General features: G+C 46.4%; 7 protein-coding genes across 7 annotated transcripts; 3 read left to right on the top strand and 4 right to left on the bottom strand.

The window, feature by feature from the left end:
• Positions 1 to 2,046: 2,046 nt before the first annotated feature.
• On the top strand, positions 2,047 to 2,940 carry LY89DRAFT_789599 (uncharacterized protein; the record flags this gene model as incomplete). The annotated part of the gene is made up of 1 exon (XM_018223277.1): positions 2,047 to 2,940. One exon carries the CDS (start codon positions 2,047 to 2,049, stop codon positions 2,938 to 2,940), a length of 894 nt encoding a protein of 297 aa, XP_018061860.1.
• A 1,093-nt stretch (positions 2,941 to 4,033) lies between these two features.
• On the top strand, positions 4,034 to 5,223 carry LY89DRAFT_766135 (uncharacterized protein; the record flags this gene model as incomplete). Its single annotated transcript, XM_018221714.1, has 2 exons — positions 4,034 to 4,085; positions 4,139 to 5,223. The coding sequence occupies 2 exons, from the start codon at positions 4,034 to 4,036 to the stop codon at positions 5,164 to 5,166; spliced, it is 1,080 nt and encodes a 359-aa protein (XP_018061859.1). The 3' UTR covers positions 5,167 to 5,223.
• Positions 5,224 to 6,155: 932 nt separating this feature from the next.
• LY89DRAFT_742739 (uncharacterized protein) lies at positions 6,156 to 7,487 on the bottom strand (the record flags this gene model as incomplete). Its single annotated transcript, XM_018220865.1, has 4 exons — positions 6,156 to 6,304; positions 6,356 to 6,990; positions 7,043 to 7,356; positions 7,410 to 7,487. 4 exons carry the CDS (start codon positions 7,485 to 7,487, stop codon positions 6,156 to 6,158), a joined length of 1,176 nt encoding a protein of 391 aa, XP_018061858.1.
• A 1,289-nt stretch (positions 7,488 to 8,776) lies between these two features.
• LY89DRAFT_742738 (uncharacterized protein) lies at positions 8,777 to 10,534 on the bottom strand (the record flags this gene model as incomplete). Its single annotated transcript, XM_018220864.1, has 5 exons — positions 8,777 to 9,689; positions 9,829 to 9,896; positions 9,962 to 10,014; positions 10,068 to 10,160; positions 10,222 to 10,534. 5 exons carry the CDS (start codon positions 10,532 to 10,534, stop codon positions 8,777 to 8,779), a joined length of 1,440 nt encoding a protein of 479 aa, XP_018061857.1.
• A 3,268-nt stretch (positions 10,535 to 13,802) lies between these two features.
• Positions 13,803 to 14,822, top strand: LY89DRAFT_789598 (uncharacterized protein; the record flags this gene model as incomplete). Its single annotated transcript, XM_018223276.1, has 3 exons — positions 13,803 to 13,974; positions 14,025 to 14,430; positions 14,484 to 14,822. The coding sequence occupies 3 exons, from the start codon at positions 13,803 to 13,805 to the stop codon at positions 14,602 to 14,604; spliced, it is 699 nt and encodes a 232-aa protein (XP_018061856.1). The 3' UTR covers positions 14,605 to 14,822.
• On the bottom strand, positions 14,809 to 17,261 carry LY89DRAFT_789597 (uncharacterized protein). Its single transcript, XM_018223275.1, has 6 exons — positions 17,103 to 17,261; positions 16,192 to 17,049; positions 15,877 to 16,145; positions 15,674 to 15,830; positions 15,379 to 15,623; positions 14,809 to 15,330 (listed from the first exon to the last, which is right to left on the bottom strand). Exons 2-6 carry the CDS (start codon positions 16,987 to 16,989, stop codon positions 14,910 to 14,912), a joined length of 1,890 nt encoding a protein of 629 aa, XP_018061855.1. The 5' UTR covers positions 16,990 to 17,049; positions 17,103 to 17,261; the 3' UTR covers positions 14,809 to 14,909.
• Positions 17,262 to 18,003: 742 nt separating this feature from the next.
• On the bottom strand, positions 18,004 to 19,094 carry LY89DRAFT_660261 (short-chain dehydrogenase/reductase; the record flags this gene model as incomplete). Its single annotated transcript, XM_018212543.1, has 3 exons — positions 18,004 to 18,168; positions 18,223 to 18,572; positions 18,650 to 19,094. 3 exons carry the CDS (start codon positions 19,092 to 19,094, stop codon positions 18,097 to 18,099), a joined length of 867 nt encoding a protein of 288 aa, XP_018061854.1. The 3' UTR covers positions 18,004 to 18,096.
• Between the last annotated feature and the right edge of the window lie 204 nt (positions 19,095 to 19,298).

Raw genomic sequence — 19,298 nt, 5'->3', positions numbered from 1 at the left:
TCTGCGTTCTGACATCTCGGGATGCTGTGATGCACTGCTTCGATAGCAGACACCTCGGAATAAGTGCTTATAGATGGCACCTTCTAAGCAACAGACAGAAATGCAATAGGCAATAGGCAATAGATAAGAGACTGTATGCAGATTATTGATCGACCTTCTAGACACGGAGATAGACTTGGACCAGACCTCGAGATTGCGACGACATTGTACTTACGGCCCCTGATCCGCTGCCTGCAACCCCGCACTAGTGGGTGGGGTGCTCAGTCATGACGGGTGGGCTTCAAGCCACACTGTGACATGAACAGTAATCAGGCTTGGCCACAGCCGAATGATTAGTTAATATCAGTGATAGCAGCTGATCAAATCCCGGATGAGAAATCGTTGCTTCTTAGGGCCAGAGGATTGATTGAGTGATGTATATTTAGACAGCATCGTAAGAAATGTCATGAGGAACAACTTAAAGACTTTGCCCTGCCATTGAAAAAGCTCCCGTTATCGGAGCACGTGACCAAAGGTCACGAGTAGATTAGTCAGCTCCTTCGGAGCCTATAAGTCTCCGACTTCGTCGGAGACTCTAAATCAAGCCCTCTAAATTAGCACTCCGGACATTGAAAAGCACGTGATCAGACAGCAGCATCACAACACAGATTTGAGGTCGTGCTGGAGATGTTAAGGTCCTGGTAGCGATGCTATGGAACTGGTTACTTCAGGAAATAGTCAATCCCTCTGCTTTTATGTGACAGAACGTGACTGTTCATTCAGGTCAACCAGGCGCAAAGAGTCTCGAAGCCCGACTGCAGCACCAATGACAACTGGGCATAATGTGACGCTACCTAAAGAATCCTCCATTCCATAGCAAAGCTTTGCTGACTTGCACCCAAACTTGCCTGCAATTGTCACGAAACGAGCTCCGGCTGACCTGAACTTTGACAATGTCCAACCCACGTCTGAGGTCACCTCAAATCCTTGGTGAATTGCCCTGTAGTGATAATTTTGATACCTAGTAACCACTCAATATACAATAGAAGAGGGTACTATAGCCAATTTAGATTCTTGTTCTCCTCATAGAACCGCAGAAAGTTGGTATGCCCGAGAGTCCCTTCTGCTCCATGCCAGTTCTCTGTGCAGCCTGTTCGACTGAACTACCACTTGGTATACAATATCCATGAAGAATCACCATGATCTTTGTGAACTGTGACAGCGATGGGAGAACAGTGAAATTGCTTTCGATCGATGGAGGAAATGATGCAGAACGTGATTGGCTGCTAACCCGTTTGAGCGAGCTAATGTCATCTCATCAACATTGTCCGTTCTGCTTCCTGCACTGCTTTGCAATTGTCTCCGATAATGCTCAAGATGTGGTTGAGACGACGTATAGTATATGCGTGCCCCTGCTTCTGAGATGTTTCTCTTTGATGGCGTTCAGTGACGCCCAGTTGCTGCCTCCATCTTTGCATTCTTTCCGTTCAGCGACTCGGCTTCGCTTGAAAAGTTCCTTCTTCTTCAAACCACGCGAAGCCTTCACTCAGAAGTGCTGCATGGAACCTGTGATCGCTCTTACCAAAGAGAGCGAAATTTGCAGTATTTGCATCAAGAACCTGGAATGTCTGGTCTGACCACGTGACAGAGGGGACATAATATGATTTAGACAGGCATTGTGAGCAGATTGCGAGTAGATGCACTTTCAGAAAATCCTATCTGTGTTGTTCATGATCCATCTTGATCATCGGTCCCCGCAAGGTCTTGTTTGTCTGGAAAAATTCAGTTGCCACATGTTCCCAAATGTTGGGCACTAAGAATCCGGATGTACAGGTGCACGCTCACAGGTACCAGCTCACCATTTTTGGGACTTTTCCGAAGGGAAAAAATCATTGGATGGAAATAATAGTAGTGTTTTACTTCGTATAAGAACTTTATTCGCTAGTTTCGAGTGCTGCTTCCTCTTCCTCTACTCATCCACGGAGCGCAACAACTCACATCGCAAACGCAGGTTCTACTCCACAATCTCCTTACCTCTTGGAGTAAGAGAACCATATACTCACGACCATGGCTACATCGCCTAGCCCCCCGAGCGCAAATGCGCCTCCCATTCTCCGTTTGCCTGACGAAATCCTCCTCAAGATCTTGAAATATGCCTGTACCTCCACCGAAACGATTCGACCAGAGCTCTGGCTACCTGGATCCTCTCAATTCGGCCAATATTATAAATGCATCACCTTGAATACGAGACAGACGTTTCGTTTCCCAGCCAGAGTTAATGGCCGGCTGCCAGAAGCCTTGACTGCGATTGATCTCCTTTTCACCTGCAGGGCTTTCAACAACATCGTTGATGTCGAGAGCCTCTTCTACAGATATAACAACTTCGAGTTCTCTAACACTTTGTGCATCCTGGACTACCTGAAAGCTTTACCGACGCGCCGCCGCAAAGCAATTCGAAATATCAGCGTCATGTGGGACTTTTATCATCCAGATTCAGGATTCCTTGCCCTTTCAACTTGCTCGGGACTCTGTAACTTGACAGTTGATATCACCCACCTGGCAGCTTTCTTCGAGATCCCGCTGAATTCCGACATCCATGTGGCTCCAGGTTACTCGCAATTGGTCGCTCTACGTGGCCTCAAATCCCTCACTCTGATATACAGTTCAGGTAGTACTTCGGCCTGGGAGAACACAACCTGGGATCTCGTGGTCACTGTTCTCGAACGAGTCCGCGGCCTTCCGGCCACGGACCAAAACAAGCTTGACATGCAGCTCGAGATTACCGGAATCGAGACCATGATCACTGATTTAGTCCGACTTCCCCAACCAGCTGATTACTTACCATCTGCAGCTGGGTTGGCTCAAGCCTTCAGTCATTCTACAGTTGTTGATGGAGACTATTTACTTACGCTCCCGCGAACCCTCTCTGTCCCACCTCAAGCCAGTCTTCAACCCCACTAGCTTCTGCTTAGTTTCGTGAGACAGATCCAGATGAGAACATCGGTTTTGGATACGACTTAGAGGATGACCCCGAATAATCCCACATGAGCAGGAGAACCCAATCTACACAGTCAATCACTACGTCGATCAACAAATTGAGAACTAGGCTTGCTGCTTCGTGGCACTACGTGAGTATCATTCAATATTCTCACAGAATATACATGCTAACAGGGTTACAAAGATCTTCTGATATGGCGTGGTACACTATACATGCGACCTCCTCGCTAATGAGATAATGAATGCCATTATCCGACCAGAATATACTCGCAGATCACTTTTACGGACAGCAGATCACTACTTTACATTTCACTCACCACACTCGAAAGTTTTGTTTTTCTGGTGCATTATTGGCGCTTGGCATATTCGGAAGGGATTGGAAAGGCTCACTGTCTTTGGCAGGGCTGTGGAATCTTGTACTTCTGGAGTCTTGTTGTCCTTGGCGGAATGGACTGTAAACGAGGATTTTTAGCGTTTTGATTTTTTTTTGCATCGCGTAGATTTTGCAATCATGAAAATCGTCATCAACGGTAGCTGCTCTCTTGGTCTTATACTTAATATTATGTGACGGTTAGACGATACCAGAAGTAACTTTTAAACAGTATTTGTATGCTGATACGGTGGAAATAGGGCCGGGATCAAGTGCTTTGGCAAGTGCTTGTTTCAATGTACTTTCTGATACCCCTCCAGGTTTGATCTAGTACTCAGGTGTGTCCATCACTTGCGAGAGTGAGCGTGAAACTCTCCTTTGTATACTGAATTTGTAGCACTAACTGGTGTTATACACTTCATCATGACGGACTCTTCAAGAACAGAAGCAAATAACTGTCGCTTCGTTCGCCAAACGCAACGGTCATAATACCACCCTTTCATCTCATACTCTGAATTCGCCTAGCAATCCGAAACTGTCATGCACCTATGAGCTTCTCTTGTGCCGTAGTAAAGCTGGGGCTGTGTGCACTAGCGATTCGGGTCCTTGACGATATATTTTGCGCTCGTGGCATTTTGCTTCAGTCCTTCAACTTCTTCCCAACACCATCACTGGATCGCAAGCAACATGGCAGAACCAAACGACTGCACTGTACCTTCCTCTTTCATGGAGGCCACAGGTATGATGACCGATCTTATAGCTAGAAGTAACATTGTCTCACAACACTAACAGGAGCCACGAATGTTGCGCCCAACGCCGCCACGCCAGCTCGTCAGCAAAGACTTTCCCTGATAGACCTTCCATCGGACATATTGATCTTGATACTAGAACAAGTCTGCCAATACTCTGGGACAATCAAGCCTCTGCTGCAATGGGGAGACTCTAAGTTCTTCCTGAAAGGCCAGTCAGTCGCTAATATTCGGCGCGCAAACCCCCAATGGCGGAACATCGTACCAGTGGCTCTCACAGCGTTCAATGTTGCACTGGTCTGCAAGACTTTCAAAGAGTTCATAGATGACGGAAACTTGTTCTACAAGCTGAACATTTTCGAATTCGACATCTACCAGACCTTGGTCGACTATCTGAAGTCCCTTCCACGTCGTCGTCGACAAGCCGTCCGCCACATCAAGCTGATTTGCGATCCAACCCAGAAATTCGGCTCTCCTTGCGCCATGTTATCCACCTTAAAGGATCTACGATTCTTAACTTTAGACATCACCTTGTTGGCTTCCTACTTTGTCAGAAGCTCGCAGGACTACCATATACTTGCGTCCCTACGTGGGCTCAAGAGATTACGTTTGGTCTACCAAGAGAATGACGACTCGGACCTTCTAGACACCGTGCTCCAACTTCGTGGAGAAGACATGACCGCAGGCAAAAAGAAGCTGCTGCGGAAAGAGATCGAAGAAGTCGAGGTTGCCTTAAACAAGCAAGTCAAAAAAACTCGACGTATTACTGTATGGTCACTTCTAAGTCTTGGCGACTACGATCGGGCACTCAGAAAATCGTCGGTGAAATTGGGCGGCACGACCCATTTGCGGACTATATTAAGCCGTATTTCTGCTCGGGAAGCCTTCGACCAATCATTTCCTGCACCAACGAACATTACTTGGGAGCCGAGCGATCAGGACAACGAGAACTGGCCCATCGATCCTGCGGCAAATACAGCATGGGCACCCGGCGGAGAGTGGTCGCAAGATTCAACCCCGAGAGGCTGGTTTCAATCCCTCCTACCACCATTCCGAAGATACTCAGGCTAGTCTTTAAGACGCCAGATGGTGTCAGGTAGTCATGGTTCGTGTGAGTTATCCTTTTTGGATCTATCCAAAGCTAACTTTTACCCAGTCACGACAGCAGAGCTTCGGCTACCTCACTCCTTCCACCGAAAAAGCACTTTGTAACTTCTGCGATTCGTAACGTATCCTTTAAGGTATGGATCTTCTGGGAACGGCGGAGGCTGTCAGTCCTCGTCGCCCCTCAGCACCGACAAGAGATTTTGGACAGAAGGCCTCGGGATATGAAGACGTGGTTAAGCTTGGTCGGCGTAGATAGAATGGTGGAATGATATTGAATTTCGCTTTTCTGGAACTAGCTTTTGCCTCAATTGAAGTTATCTCTCTCCATGCTCGTATGAATGCAGTTAATTTAATCTCGTGACCTTTCACATTGAAATTCTTTGGAGATATCTGCCTCAAACTCGCGATTGACATTCGTTCTCTTCCGACCACCTGACAATGCTTCAAATTATGTCCGAGGAATTCAAAGCACGATCTGTAGTCCGACATTGACGTTGTGAAAAAGTCGTAAGTATAGGGGTAAATAAGCGAGAAGCGTGGGTAGTGCCTGTGCCCACATTTCGAAAGATTTCGTGGAAGGCAAAGAGAGTGGATTCTCCAATCTCTACTAGCTGGTCCATGAACCATACGGCGACCAAGGCTTGTGCATGATTACTCAAACAGATCTCGGTATTTGTCTTTCTTTCTGAGGCTAATACAACACTCACAGTCTCAGATTGAAAGACGAAAGATGATGGAGGATCTTGAAGGACAGGTGCTCCCCCAACCCTGTGTTACATCTGTGTGACTCGATTATCTTATCAACCGTCTAAAAAAAATACATTCAAACACGTTTAGAAACCAGAGACGCACTCCTCAATATCGTTTCCCACTTGTTTTTGTAACATCTGTATCTGAATTCTGTTCATTCTGTTTACGCATAATCCACAGAACTTTGATATACAGGGTTGACTTCAACCAATTGAGCGACGCATTACGTAGCCTATAATGCTCGGAGCTGAATACGAAGTCACCCACGTGTTCGGCTGATACGCAACCATAAATCTTAAGGTCCAAGAAAACCACAAGATAGTCCACAGAAAACCAAACCTTCTCGTCAGTCCTGCAGCTTGTCAGCGATAAATACGCAGCCTTTTCAGAAAACTAGACTTACCATCGGGCCTCAGCCCACATTTCTTCCCAATATATATTGCGAGATCTTCTAGCATGATACCAGCAGGTTGCAGCATGAAATATGTGAATTGCCAAGCCCCACCGTCTTCGAAGCAACCAACAGTAGCGCCCGCATGATGTGAAAGTGCACTAACCAGGAATCCGATGCAAATTTGTGAGTATCGACTCAAATAGGTGCCATCTTTCAGTCGAAATGTTTCTTTCACGACTCTGCCCGCTTCACCAGATGGCCTCCTCATACACTGATGCCAGCATCTCCCCCACATCCTTCTCACCGTGTATGCATCTCGACCGAATGATCCTGTAAGTGGAGGCCATTGATGAGGTTGGCAGATGCCAGTAGCCACCGACATAATAGCGAGTGCGAAGTAAGAGGACTCGAAGCTGTAGTATGCTCTAAATGCTTTGGTCCACGCGTAGAACACTTGCCAGGCTATCGGGTGGGCAAGAAATGGGCCTTCCCGGACTATGTGGAGAAGAATGTTTGAGGTTAGATCATAACCCAGATACATTGAGAATGTTCTGACAATTGTGCGAAAAAGCCAGCGATCTTTTGGGTAATCCTTGGCAACGGGTGGAGGGAGTTGACTGCTTTGAATGTTCCACCCTACACCTCTTATCTACGTTAATTTTGGACGCTCTATAAGTAATAAAAGATATGTCACACCTTGAAGCGATCCAAAGACTGCCAAACCACTTCAGCTTGGCCCACCGATCGAAAGGCACTTTGGCCTGCACCTTCACGTGACTGCCATCTTGTTTGATCTCTTCGACGGACCAGAATTCCGTCTCTGGTCGATGCATCACAAGCAGATCAAGCCATCGAAGAACAATCGATGCACACCCTGTCCCAGTGGCATACCCATTGACCCCTCTATCAGCAGTCCAGAATTGAAGATAGAAGAACAGTCCGAATACAAGACCACCTGCACTGAGCCGTATGGCACCATGCGGGAGAATAATGGAGTAAATACAAATCATCTGAGTAAACACGTATCAGCTTTGCAACTTTGAGAGGTGTTGAATCTCCATACACTCATGAGAGGTTGAAGCCACCCTGGCGGTGCCGACAGAGGATAATCCTCCGCCGAGGGGGAAAGTGCGTCGAGCATGGCGGAATGTCATTTGACAAGGTCAACTCTCTGATTTTGGGGATCGCCATAGTTTAAATGATTTCTTTGGTTGGGTGTCAGCTGCAATCAAATATTGCACAAGATCGTCAAACCGCCCGAGGTGGTGCAGATCAGCTGAAATTGCGGCGCGCCCCCACGAAATCAATTCGAGTTCCACATCTTGGGAGAGACTATGACACCCACCTGTCTGTTGATGGAAGCTCTACCGTGGTATTGAGCTAAATCCTCGCATCAAGAATTGTTCATGAAATTGAGAGATGGGACTGAAAAGGGGCTCGCTTGGGTATTTCATGCGATCGTACTGCACAGAATTTCAAATGCGATGTATTAAGTCTTCTGAACCCTAGTTGTTGGGAGCCACACACAACTAAATGTTTAGTTGATCAAATGATATCCCGTATCATGAAGTCATCGTGATTCAAATTGCTCTGTAGCTCTTAGACCTCCCTACGAACGCTACCACACCCCACAGACACTCTCCACCGCTCCTTCCATTCATGCGCGAATTCCTCTGTAATCGGGAATGATCTGTGACAAGTGTGCTAGCGTGGGAATAGGGTCGTGAGACACCAAGTCATAAAGCCGATGAGGTTGCTTTCTGCAATTTCGCATTTCATCCATCATCTGTTATATGCCTCTCTCTCGAGCACGAATGTATACTCTGCTGCATACCGGTTGGCTTTGAATTGAATAGCTCGGATTGATGTCTCTGTTTGATTGGCTCTTTGTGTTGGTGGTTGGTCGCTTTGGCCAGACGCATGAGGAGGTGCGCCGGCCATCCATTCAGATTCGAGACTTGCATTGTACAATACTTGTATGAAGACAGAAACAAGAATTTCGAGATATTTATGACATTAGTTGAGGGCGGCTTGTTATGTTAGGAATGTAGAATCGTATGAAGCCGGGTTGTAGGATCTGAAGGAAGTGTTTACGGGAAGAGCACAAACTTTAGATATATGGAAGTTAGAGGCACTAAATGATAGCGATAAGGAAGGCTCATTTGTAGAAGGTGGAAATGTTTGATTCAAGTACTTGAACGAAGCCCAAAAAAAGGTGACTAGCTAGAATGAAATTTTACGTACTTTCATTGCTTTCTGTTTTATGTACGCTTTTCTTCTCCTTATTCTCTGGCCTAAGCAACAGGAAAGAGACACTCTGCTCAAGGTAGGGCTATTCCAATTCCCAACCGATGCTCGGAATCTCAGCTGTCTGAATGGCTTTCATTCGGAAGCGATGCCCTTGTGCCAAAGCCCAAAACCTTTCCCAGTTCATATCCATTTCCCGTCCATCAGATCGCCCAGGCCAGAATAATCCGTTTCCCTGATACAGAGAGCTCCATCGTAGGAACAGGGCGTCACGCAGTCCAACGTCTCGATGTACAATTGATGAATTTCTTTCTCATTCAATTGAGCATCCGTCTTGAAGTCCACCTTGGCCGAAAAGCACACACCACTGTATCTCGGGTTTCGTGGAATGAAATTACGGTAACAGTAGTCCCGTGGATCGTGAGCGGCACCAATGATCTGCGTCATCATAGATACCCTCATCTTAATCCCACGCCACACACCTCCATTGCTCTGCGTGAAATTCGCATAAGTCTCTCGAGTTTGATCAGCCCGATCCATGTAGCCTGCAAGCTGGAGGCGTCTTTGTGCTCGAGGAATGATATGTGGATAACGATCCCAACTTGCATTTCCGCATTCCATGTGCATGAAATCATGATCAATCTCTAGAAGATGGCACTTGTAATACCATATATCGTCATCCAAGTAAATGCCCCCTAGTATGAAGTCCACAGCTTGGAGACTAGTCCATCCAGATGTCAAGGGCGAAACGAGCGCCAAGGTTGGTGGCGTAAAGTTGTCGGGTCCGTGGAAGGCCATATACTTTACCTGGCTGAAATCGATTCTCAAGAGGCCAGGTGGCACAGGAAGTTTGATCAAGAAGGTATCTCTTTTCTTATCTACAAATATTTTACTGCACCCTAGGCGGCAAATCTTTGTGGTGACCTGGAATCGTTCCTGTAACCCCACACTCAGGTAGTCCAAGCCGTCAGCTCGCTTCAAGAAGCTGTAGTTTTCCAGGAAAACCTCTCGAGACTCATCATCTATGGGCAAAAGTATATGGCGGTCGCCTCGCTCGATGACACGATAATTCGAGAGTCTGGAAGAGCTTCTTTCCCTATAGTCTCTGAATCAGTAAACCTCCTTTCCATAATCATAGAGTGAATATGCATGTCTTGGGAGCCCAAACTACTTCGGAGTATGGACCTCAAGAAAGCAAGGAACAAGAAGAAATCCTTAGAGACCTGGAGACTTACAAATTTGTTGTCTGAGCTCGATCGGCACGCTTGAAAACCCGTGCAGCTTTGGCAGCTCTTCTGCCGACCTACGCCATAAGAGTTTGACATGGTGGGCTCTAAGAGTATCCGTTCTATTGCTCAAATTTTTCACGCAGCTTCCATCAGGCAGGAATCTCAGCTTCTCGTCTACTATCATCCATTCGGCTATGATGGATGAGTAGATGTTCAATTTCAGTATCATGCAACGTGATACTTACCAGGGTCATAAACCAAACGCTTAGAATGGATAGTAGGGTCGTAGGGTATCAAACGTGACGAAGCAGAATGATGCACAAACTCGTCAATCGCCGCTAAAACAAAAGTCTGTCAGCTCTTTCCGAAGCGTAATCCGTCGAACGCGAGTTCACTCACCATCATAGGTAATGTCAGATAATGGAAAGCCGGCCTCCGGAGCCCTTGCGTTGGGACTGGGTGGGTTGGCGTCTGGCGCTGAATTGTGAATGGCAGGGCCAGATGATCCAGCATGGCTAGAACTTCTTGCAGAGCTGGTGTCTTGGGTTTGCTGCTCCAGCTTCTGATCATGGAACGAATCTTTTGACTGGCGAGAGTAGACTGTGGAGATCAAATCTTCCTCTTGTGCTAGGAGATCTTGCGCTGGAGCCTTGCCGTTCTCGCTGAGCGCATGCCGGAGGCTAGTCTCTGCTGAAAGGTTTAGGTTTTGCATTGGAAGATAGGTGTAAGCCTGATAAGGAGATGACTTTTCAATTGGATTTGGCTACGGAAGTGAAGTATATTATGGAGAGAAGTGATGGTTTTATATAGAGCCAGACGCTTTACACGCTAGTCAAAAAGCAGAAAAGGATACTAGCGGGTCCAAAAAGAACTGGCAAGTGGGATTGGAAAGCGAATAAGTCTAGCCATTTTATACGCTCGATTTCACGAGTCGTAGGAAGCTACGTCAGCTGCCATGGCTCGATGATCACAGGTCACGGAAATGTAGAGTATTTGGAATACCAAGCAGGGAAAACGACATCGTTTTATGCAAGTCTAGTTTTCAAAGGCAAACAGAGACGATCTAGTGATGTCCTCCGATACTTAGAGACTCATGAACCCAATCGCTCCTTGCCCAAGTCTCCCGACGATACCTCTGGTGACTTCCCAAAGTCACTGTATGGTGATTCTAATGCCAATCCTGCTCCAAGTCCATTTCCCGAAGTCTTCCATATCGTTATTGAAAGCCTCCTCAGAGCCGATTCCGCTGAGTCCAACTCAGCTTGTCCTCCGCGATGACTTTCAGAAGTAGTCGATGTCGAGAGCTCTGCATGCTGAAATGAGAAACCGAATGTTTCGATAGGGTGAACTCAAAGCAGAATCCTGGCTCCGTGTAGTCTTCATTGTGATACATCTGTACGTTTGAGGCAAGATTGCTGAACAAGAAAAGACTTGGGTGCTGCTGAAGAGGATTTTATCTGTGCATTGCGCTTCAATGTTGATACATAGTCGAGTGTTCGCGAGATAAACAGCCTCGTAGAGCCTCGACGTTAAGATTGAGGTTGTAATGGTGTTCGATTGTGAGTGAAAGGTATTGGAAAAGACCATCGAAAAGCATCTAGACGTTCTTCTAGATTAGCTTTGATTCTAAGACAATCTCGACTATGGCATGATTATAGCAGAAAAGAAAATGTCTAATCCACTCAGATTATAATACGTACAGTTTATTTCGAATATGGTCGACTGTGGTCATAGCTAAATTTTGCTCCTGCAACGAGAACTTTACGGCGCCGAAGAGGTTTGTCCAAGTCCACATGCTTTTCTACGGGCATTTCTTTCTGGCATTGTTCGCTCTTAGGAAACTTTGAGAACCAGAATTTGGGGAAATGTACGATCCGCACTCGACCGTGTTCATCGTACATGCGCGCCCTTCTGGAATAGTTGTTGAACAGGAATGTCTTGGTGGAGAGCGGGGCGCTATTCAAGAGTGCTTGGCGATGAAGTGGCGATACGTAATCTATTGACATATGAGCGAAAATCGTGGAGCGTCTATGTGTGATTTTGGCATTTGGATATTGCCGGTCATCAATAGGATCTGAATCCTTGGTTCTGACTGCTGCGTCTGGTCTGGTAGCTGGCGACAAACAAGAAGGACGGTACTTCATATTGCAAGTCAATGGAAGAGCAGTTGTTTTCTATGTCGCGAGGTCCAAAGAAATCGCAGAGAGCTGGTAAAGTATTTCCAAAGTTCCAGCGAGCTGTGCGCAAAGTTTCTTTTTGTTAGCCTTAAATGTAACGCAAGTCAATAGCGCTTTCAAGATAAGCGAGTAAGCGAGTATCTTGCCATCTCTTTAGAGGAATCTACGATCGGTAACTAACAGGGCCGTCTTGAAATGTGTGATACTGGGAAAGGCACAGTCATATAAGTCGCGGTGGCTCTTATTCCGGTCAGCTAACACTTAGCTTTATTTGCTAATGAATCTTTCCTGGTGACAGATATATCTTGTGATAATAAGGAGGGAGAAATCGCGTTCTCGATGATGAATGTCAGTTCCTCCGTCATGCAACTTTAAACTGTGCTGTGAGAGAAAAGATGTCTCCTCAACGGTTAAAAGATAGGGATTGGGGGAATGGGAGATCTAGGATTAATTGTGATATCGGTGTAACAATGAAATTGAATCAAAAATCAAACTGACGCTACATTCAACAAGTCCAGACCTCAACAGTCAAGTAGACTAACATATCGATAGAAAGTCAAATGGTCTATGTCTGGTCTGCTCGACTTTAAGAATTATTGGATGCAGGACTTTTGGATAACCAATAAACATCAGTAGAGCTTCATTGTCGCTTGTAAAGTAAACATACGTCGCGAATTCGCAGAATTTCACGTATCCTGATACAGTTCAGCAATGGTCAGACTTGTTCGTGTTAATAGTGCCCATTGCTATAGCATGCCAGCTTTCTCTGCTTTTATGAAGTTTGATCTTAGATGCTGAAATGGGCTTAATAATCTACACCGCCGTGCTCTAATTAAATTTCCAGATATGATTATCAGCATCACGACCATCAAAAAGTAATGCCCGTGGTGTATGTTTCTTGTAGTCATGCCGCGCAGTCCTGTGCTCCTTCTTCATATTGCACTGTATATAATCCTAGGCTTAACTCTCAAGCAGTCTCATGACATTGGCGCCAATCTCAGTCGCCCATCCATACACAGCATGATATTATTCTGCAAGCTTACATAATCCGTATGGAATAGCGTGAACATGCCAAAGCGTTTCATTCTCTCTCTGGCTTAGTCTCCTCTTCTCCATCACTAGAGCATATCTTCTTGTCAGTAGGAAATCAACAAAAGGTACAGTGAGCTTATGGCAAGGAAAATTTGCATATCCGCCGTTGAGATACTTTGCATAGCGGTTATGAAGGAAACCCCATTCACTTCCATTTATCGCCAAATTTTGCATCGGAGTAACGCTACAAAGGCTGCATCTCTGTGCCATTGCAGTTAATTTGTGCAAGCATGATTCAGCACTGTGCCTCCGGGAACGTGGGGAGCCGTCACTGTACCTCGTGTACATAAAAAAGTGGAAGCCTGGGTGAAGCTGACTTCCGGAACCCGAGGCCCCGCAAGCGAGAATGCCAAGACGTTGGGCGCGTCTCTGGCAGCATCCTCTCCATGGGAAGGACTCCCACGCAACAATATTTTTATCCTCGTACCTAAGTAGCCATTGATAGTCATTGATTGGCCTCGGGTCCCGAGGGGTATGAGTCTCACAATGTCACTGATGCTTGATCGTCGCGCAATGACGAGGCTTAATACTCTTCTTCCTGAAGGACGATCTTTCAAGTTGTCTTGATCTTTTTATATATAGCTTTGATTCCTCGGAGAAATGAGCGCCCAGCAACAGTGACTACGATACTCAAATATTCGAAACAAGTTTCTTTCGCATCATATCAGCAATCGGCCTTCAAGCATTCGCATTGCACAAAGACACTCAGAAATGCCTCTCGTCAGAAATATTCCCAGGAGCGAGGCCAGGTGGTCGAAGTTCAAGAGCGCCTACATGTGGGGAAATAAGGAATATTATCTCCGACGGACCAAGTTCGCTGTGTACCAACTTGCTACCACCAATGTCAACCTCGTAGTTGGGATGGGAATTGCGGTGCTGAGGGGTATGGACCATGGTATCTTGGAAGGCGGACAATAAGTAACAGCTGCTTAGACTACAAGGGACTTTCAGCTCCAGCAGACTTTCCAAATGCCACTATCAAGAGTACAAACATAGTTTACGCCATTGCCGGCAACACAGCTGCGGCCCTCCTCGTATCTGTTCTCTTCGGCACTGCCGTATTCTTCGAGCTGTTCTGGCCGGAGCGGGAGGAATCGACCTTCTTCCAATGGTGTGTGAAGTTGGCCGCGGCTTGCACAGCCATCTTTCAAGCAGCGTCGGCTTCAGCACTCACATATATCGTGGTTAAAAAAGGAATCGAAATCCACGGAGTCTCAGCTGCAGACGAGGCAAGCATTCGCGCAAATTGGAGTGGACCTGCTCTAGAGTACAAGCATGACACTTTAGCATTGGTCGTTATTGCGTTTAGCTTCATTCAACTTGTCTTCAATACTTGGAGGTGAGAGTCTCCTTCCACTAAGGATCATTGAGACAAGAATTAACTATGAATAGTGTGTTAGTGATGTGGAAAGCATATGCGCACAACAACAAATATGGCCCCTTCAAACATCACGAAAGAAAGGGCCGTGGGTCGGAGACGGCGTCGCTGGAGCTCAGTACAGGCCATGTCTAGAGGATTTCTGTGATGTGTGGTGGTCGGACGAAATTGAAAAACCTTATTGGCGTACATGGTGAGTGGGATATGGGAGAATCATCGGAGTTGAATCGTTCGCAGGCCCTAGGTTCATGGCTGTTATTTGGGATTTCGGTTGCAAGCACGATCATAGCATAGACAGAGCAAGCAGGTGTGTTCTTTTAGACATGCGCAAAGACTTCAGCTATATTTTACGCATGTCAGTGTATCCGACCTGTTCATATATCTTCGTTCCGTCACATCCCATGATTGTTTGTGAATTATGACTTCATCAAGTCTTGCATTCAAGGCAACTGTCCATCGAACGGCATATACGGTTCCATAAACGAAGCCATCGCCCCGACACCAATTCCCAATTCAAATTCGGCCATCACCGCATCCCAGTCTTGTGGCGCCATTATATGGTCATATAACTGGCTTTCCGAAACATCTAACAGCTCACTTACTGGATGGTTGAAAGGTGTACCTGTTGCAGGAAACGGCGGCACTCTTGGGATTGTTGCCTGCCGTGCGACTGAGAAAGTGGCTGCTTGATAAAATGACTTGCAAATTTCATGAATCTTCCTACCAGATGGCGAGCTGGTGGCTATGGGTTCTATCGCTGTCACGGCAGCAGAGAGGAGTGCTAAGTCTTCGGTTGAGGACGTTGCAATTGTGTTCCCAGCGAGTACGACGAAGCATGCAAATGGGACTAGCGAAAAAAGCCTGTATAGTGTCAGAATTGGTTTGGAAAGCTTCTCGAGAATTACTCACATGTTTAAAAACATGCTCCAGCTAGTAGGATTTTTCTGTCCTACGGTTTGGCTTCCACGAACAATTGCCAAGAGCGCTTCTCGCGCAGCTTCGATGCAGCCGACATTACATTGTAGAGGATGTGAGTTTATCACCTCGCAGGGCACTATTCGGTAGACGATTGTGATGAGACAATGCATGATGATATCGAGAAGTGTTGTTGCGCTTTGGAACATGAGATCGAGGGGTGGATTGTCTATATCCGACTGCAACTATTAGGATTCGTCATTCATAGATATAGAAACGATTTGCTGACCTGTTTCGAATCGCTGTTGACTTGAATGAGCCTCGCAGCGAACGTTTTAGCACTTTCAATCCGGGTTTGTTGGGACCCTCGTTGAGCAGCTGCTGAGAACAGTTGGATGTGCATGTCGCCAACAATGACGGCAAACTCAAGAAATCCACGGTACAGGCTTGGCAGGTTAGATGACATTACTTGTTGAATCTGACACTACTTACTATCCTGGCCCTTCTGGTAAATATTGAGGAAATGTCGGTCGTTCTGTTGCGACATCGTATTGATGAATCGAAGGAGTCCGTCCAAGGGTAAAAGCCATGCCCTTGTCCATAATGTAAACTTGCCAGAAGATCCTTTCTTCCCTCGAAATTTTAGATTCTAGTGAGTCTCGAATCAAGCGATGCCAACCGAGATCGATGCACATCCGAGAAGCTGACGCGACCAACGACCATGCCAGTCCGCTTTGTCCGGACTTCATGCAGAATGTGGCCTATGGTATCAGCAGGTACACAGTAAGAGAGCTGATGACTACTTACGAGAAGTGTCAAAGCTAGACATCCCTCCGTTGATGGATCCTGACAAAGCCTCAGAGACTGTACTGCAGCTTCTAGGTTACCAGACAACAATTGAGAGTTTGTTTGAATTTCTGAAGCAGTGATGCCAATTTGAGTGTAATTGTGCTCATTCAGGCCGAAGAACAAATAGAATAGCCCTGTATTGACGATTGCCCAGGCCGACAACGAGTAGTCATTGATTGCGAAATAAACCTTTTGACACAGGCCTCCAAACTCATGCTCGTCGATGATCGGGACGTCGATGAAGAACCGTTGCTTCTCCATATGCGTCAATCGAAGCAACTTAAGCACAATTTCTGATGACGGGAGCATCTTGCCTTGTAACTCTGGATATTCGACCTTGAATGAAGACACATGATTTTCACCGACACTGGGAGTGGTTTCCTCGCTCTCGGCTGCATTCTGAATTACTTGTGAAGCATTAAAGGTAGCAGAAAGACTTTGACCAGTAATCGAAAAGTCCGGATTGGTGGTGGCATCTCTTAAAGCATCTGTCACTTTCGAGACATGGGCTTTGAACGACGAATCACCTCTGTAACCTTCAGTCAACCCGGACACATTCGACACATGAGTGCTGATTAGAGGAGCAGGAGAGCCTTTTGGGGTTTCTTGCGACTGCGTGTTGGTGGTGTTGTTTCGCAAGAGTTTCTGTAGCGTTTGCGAAACTTCTCGAAGTGAGCGGTCCACACTTTCCATGGCTTCATCGTAGCGAGCAGATATCAGAACTCGCTGCCTTTTCTCCGGCGCCCGATGACTCATTTGGCAATCGAGCTCTGCTGCAACGCAGCTCGAGCAAGGAGAACCTCGATCACATTTGGTCTATGAAAATGATTACGTGATGTAGGGGGTAGCCGGGATTTTAGGTAACTTACTTTCCTGTCCTTACAATTATCGCACTGAAGATCATGATCAGCTTATGGCTTTTCCGTGGGGGCCTTTCTTCAAAGAAAGGTGAATGGATGGATGTGAACGCACAGCAGGTCTTTTGCCGTTGTTGTTGGTGCCGCTGCTGCCGGTCTCCATGACGGGCCGCAATGGGTTCTTGTGCAACCCAGATCGGGATGTTCCCGGAGCACTGTATCAAACGAAGATAGAGCGTAAACGGAAGTAATAGTAGATAGGTCCCTCACTTCGGAGTGTTGCGCTAGATAGAAAATATGGAAAACCCTTATTCATGGCCATCAATTGATGCTTGTGTGATTGATGCGGCGTAAGTGTGAGGCTGTGTCAATTCATAGTCTGACGTGATTGGCCCCCGGTATCATGCTTCTGCCTAAAGTCATTCCAAGCATCTCTTATTGGCCTCCCACTCACTAGCCCCACAAGGCATAGCGTTGCTGACTTACCCTGTCTCTCATGTGACTTTTGCGCAGTGACCAAGGACACATTAAAGGGTCTGTCAAATACGTGGACTTCATAACAAGAGCTTTCAACTCAAAAGTCTCCCCCATATCTCCAAGGGACGCATCTCGCAATCTCCATTGATCTGGAAACCTCGAGACTTAATTTAGTACTTCTCAACTCAAGAGCCGGGGCCTGTACTTATTAAACAGAAGCAATGCTTTTGCTTCGGATGGTGTTGAAAATTATGTTGTACCTTCAAGTATTGACAAGCATCAGAAAGTATACCAGGAATCACAAGTTGGAAATAAGGACTGGAAAAGTACAGAGCAATTGACGAAGGCATTACCACTGGAGCTTCAAATTGCTGGAAAGTCGACACCCAAAGATTTGCTATCAGGCGCTACTAATCATCATACATTCCTTTCTCAAGTCCTATCTATTATAAAAGAAAACCAATGCATTCAAATGGACATCTTGATCGGATGGCCACTCCTATCATAACCCTGTTCACAAGATCCTGATTTAAGCCTTTCTTGTTTTGTGATCATTCGCAATTCTTCCAGAGACTGGATTCATGCTCTCCAACAATCGATCCTGACCGTCTCGTTAGCGACTCGAAGAAAGTCTAATAATAATCCAAAAACTTACGAGAGCCCATTGTGGCAATAGCCATGATCCCCAACGAGCCCCAGCAGCACCACCGCCAACCCAAAACTTTCCTGTCGTTCCTTTCTCTACTTCTCGGACGACTTTAGTCGCAAACTCCCGTGCGGATATCCCGTTCTCCTGCGCTTTACCATCTCCCAGGCCTTCAATGAAATCGCGAACACTGGAATAGTATGAATTTTCGGGTACTTTGACGGCATCAATATTTTGGAAGAAATTAGTCTTGACGGCGGCGGTCATAAGAGTGAGGGTCTTAATCCCAAGAGGTCCAAGCTCCAAACGCCAAGTCTCACTAGCAACGACCAAAGCTCCTTTGGAAGCGTTGTAAAAGCCTTAAGTTGAGATGTTAGCACTTGGTAACCTTGTCTTACTAGAAACATCAAGATGCATGGGTCCGTGAATAACTTACTATTGAACACAATTGGAACAACTCCACTGACAGACGCCATGTTCACAACGTAACCCCCGGCACTCTTCAGCAGCGGCGCAAAAGCCTGAATCATAGCGAAAACGGCCCAGAAATTGACGTCGAACAACTTCTTGCCATCTTCAATGGACGTATCCAAAGCTGGTAATACGATGCCCGTGCCACTATTGTTGACAAGAACATCGAGTTTTCCTCCTGTCTCCGCACTGACGCTCTTGACGGCTGCAGCAATGGAATCGGACGACAAAACGTCAAGGGTTAGAACAGTAACATTTGCAGATTTAGATAAAGATTGCGATACTTTGGATGGTGTTCGAGCAGTGGCGAAAACATGATATCCTTTCTCATGGAAGACTTCGGCCAAAGCAGCACCGGTTCCGCCAGCAGAGCACCCAGTGATAAGAACCGATTTCCGCGCAGAAGCCATCCCAAAATACTGAGCCGGTGGGTCTTCTTGAGATTTTGAATCATCTTCGGACCAGAGAGACTGCGCTTTTATATCAGGAATCTGTAACATGCAGAAGCGTAAAGTATTCGAACAAGCGAGGGCCCCTTTCCCTACTCCTCGGCGCCATGCCTAAAACGGAATACAATTGAAAGTCTTGGCACGCTAAAATGATCGACCATGCAT

This window comes from Mollisia scopiformis (genome assembly GCF_001500285.1).
Source record: "Mollisia scopiformis unplaced genomic scaffold LY89scaffold_36, whole genome shotgun sequence".
Lineage (NCBI taxonomy): Eukaryota > Fungi > Ascomycota > Leotiomycetes > Helotiales > Mollisiaceae > Mollisia > Mollisia scopiformis.
This window is presented reverse-complemented; position numbering and strand designations above follow the sequence as displayed.

Coding starts and splice junctions, on each gene's coding strand:
- LY89DRAFT_789597 (XM_018223275.1), bottom strand. CDS start 16,989: ATGAGTCATCGGGCGCCGGAGAAAAGGCAGCGAGTTCTGATATCTGCT. Junction 16,146..16,191: donor GTCTAGCTTTGACACTTCTC/GTAAGTAGTCAT, acceptor CTGATACCATAG/GCCACATTCTGCATGAAGTC. Junction 15,624..15,673: donor TCAACAGCGATTCGAAACAG/GTCAGCAAATCG, acceptor TAATAGTTGCAG/TCGGATATAGACAATCCACC.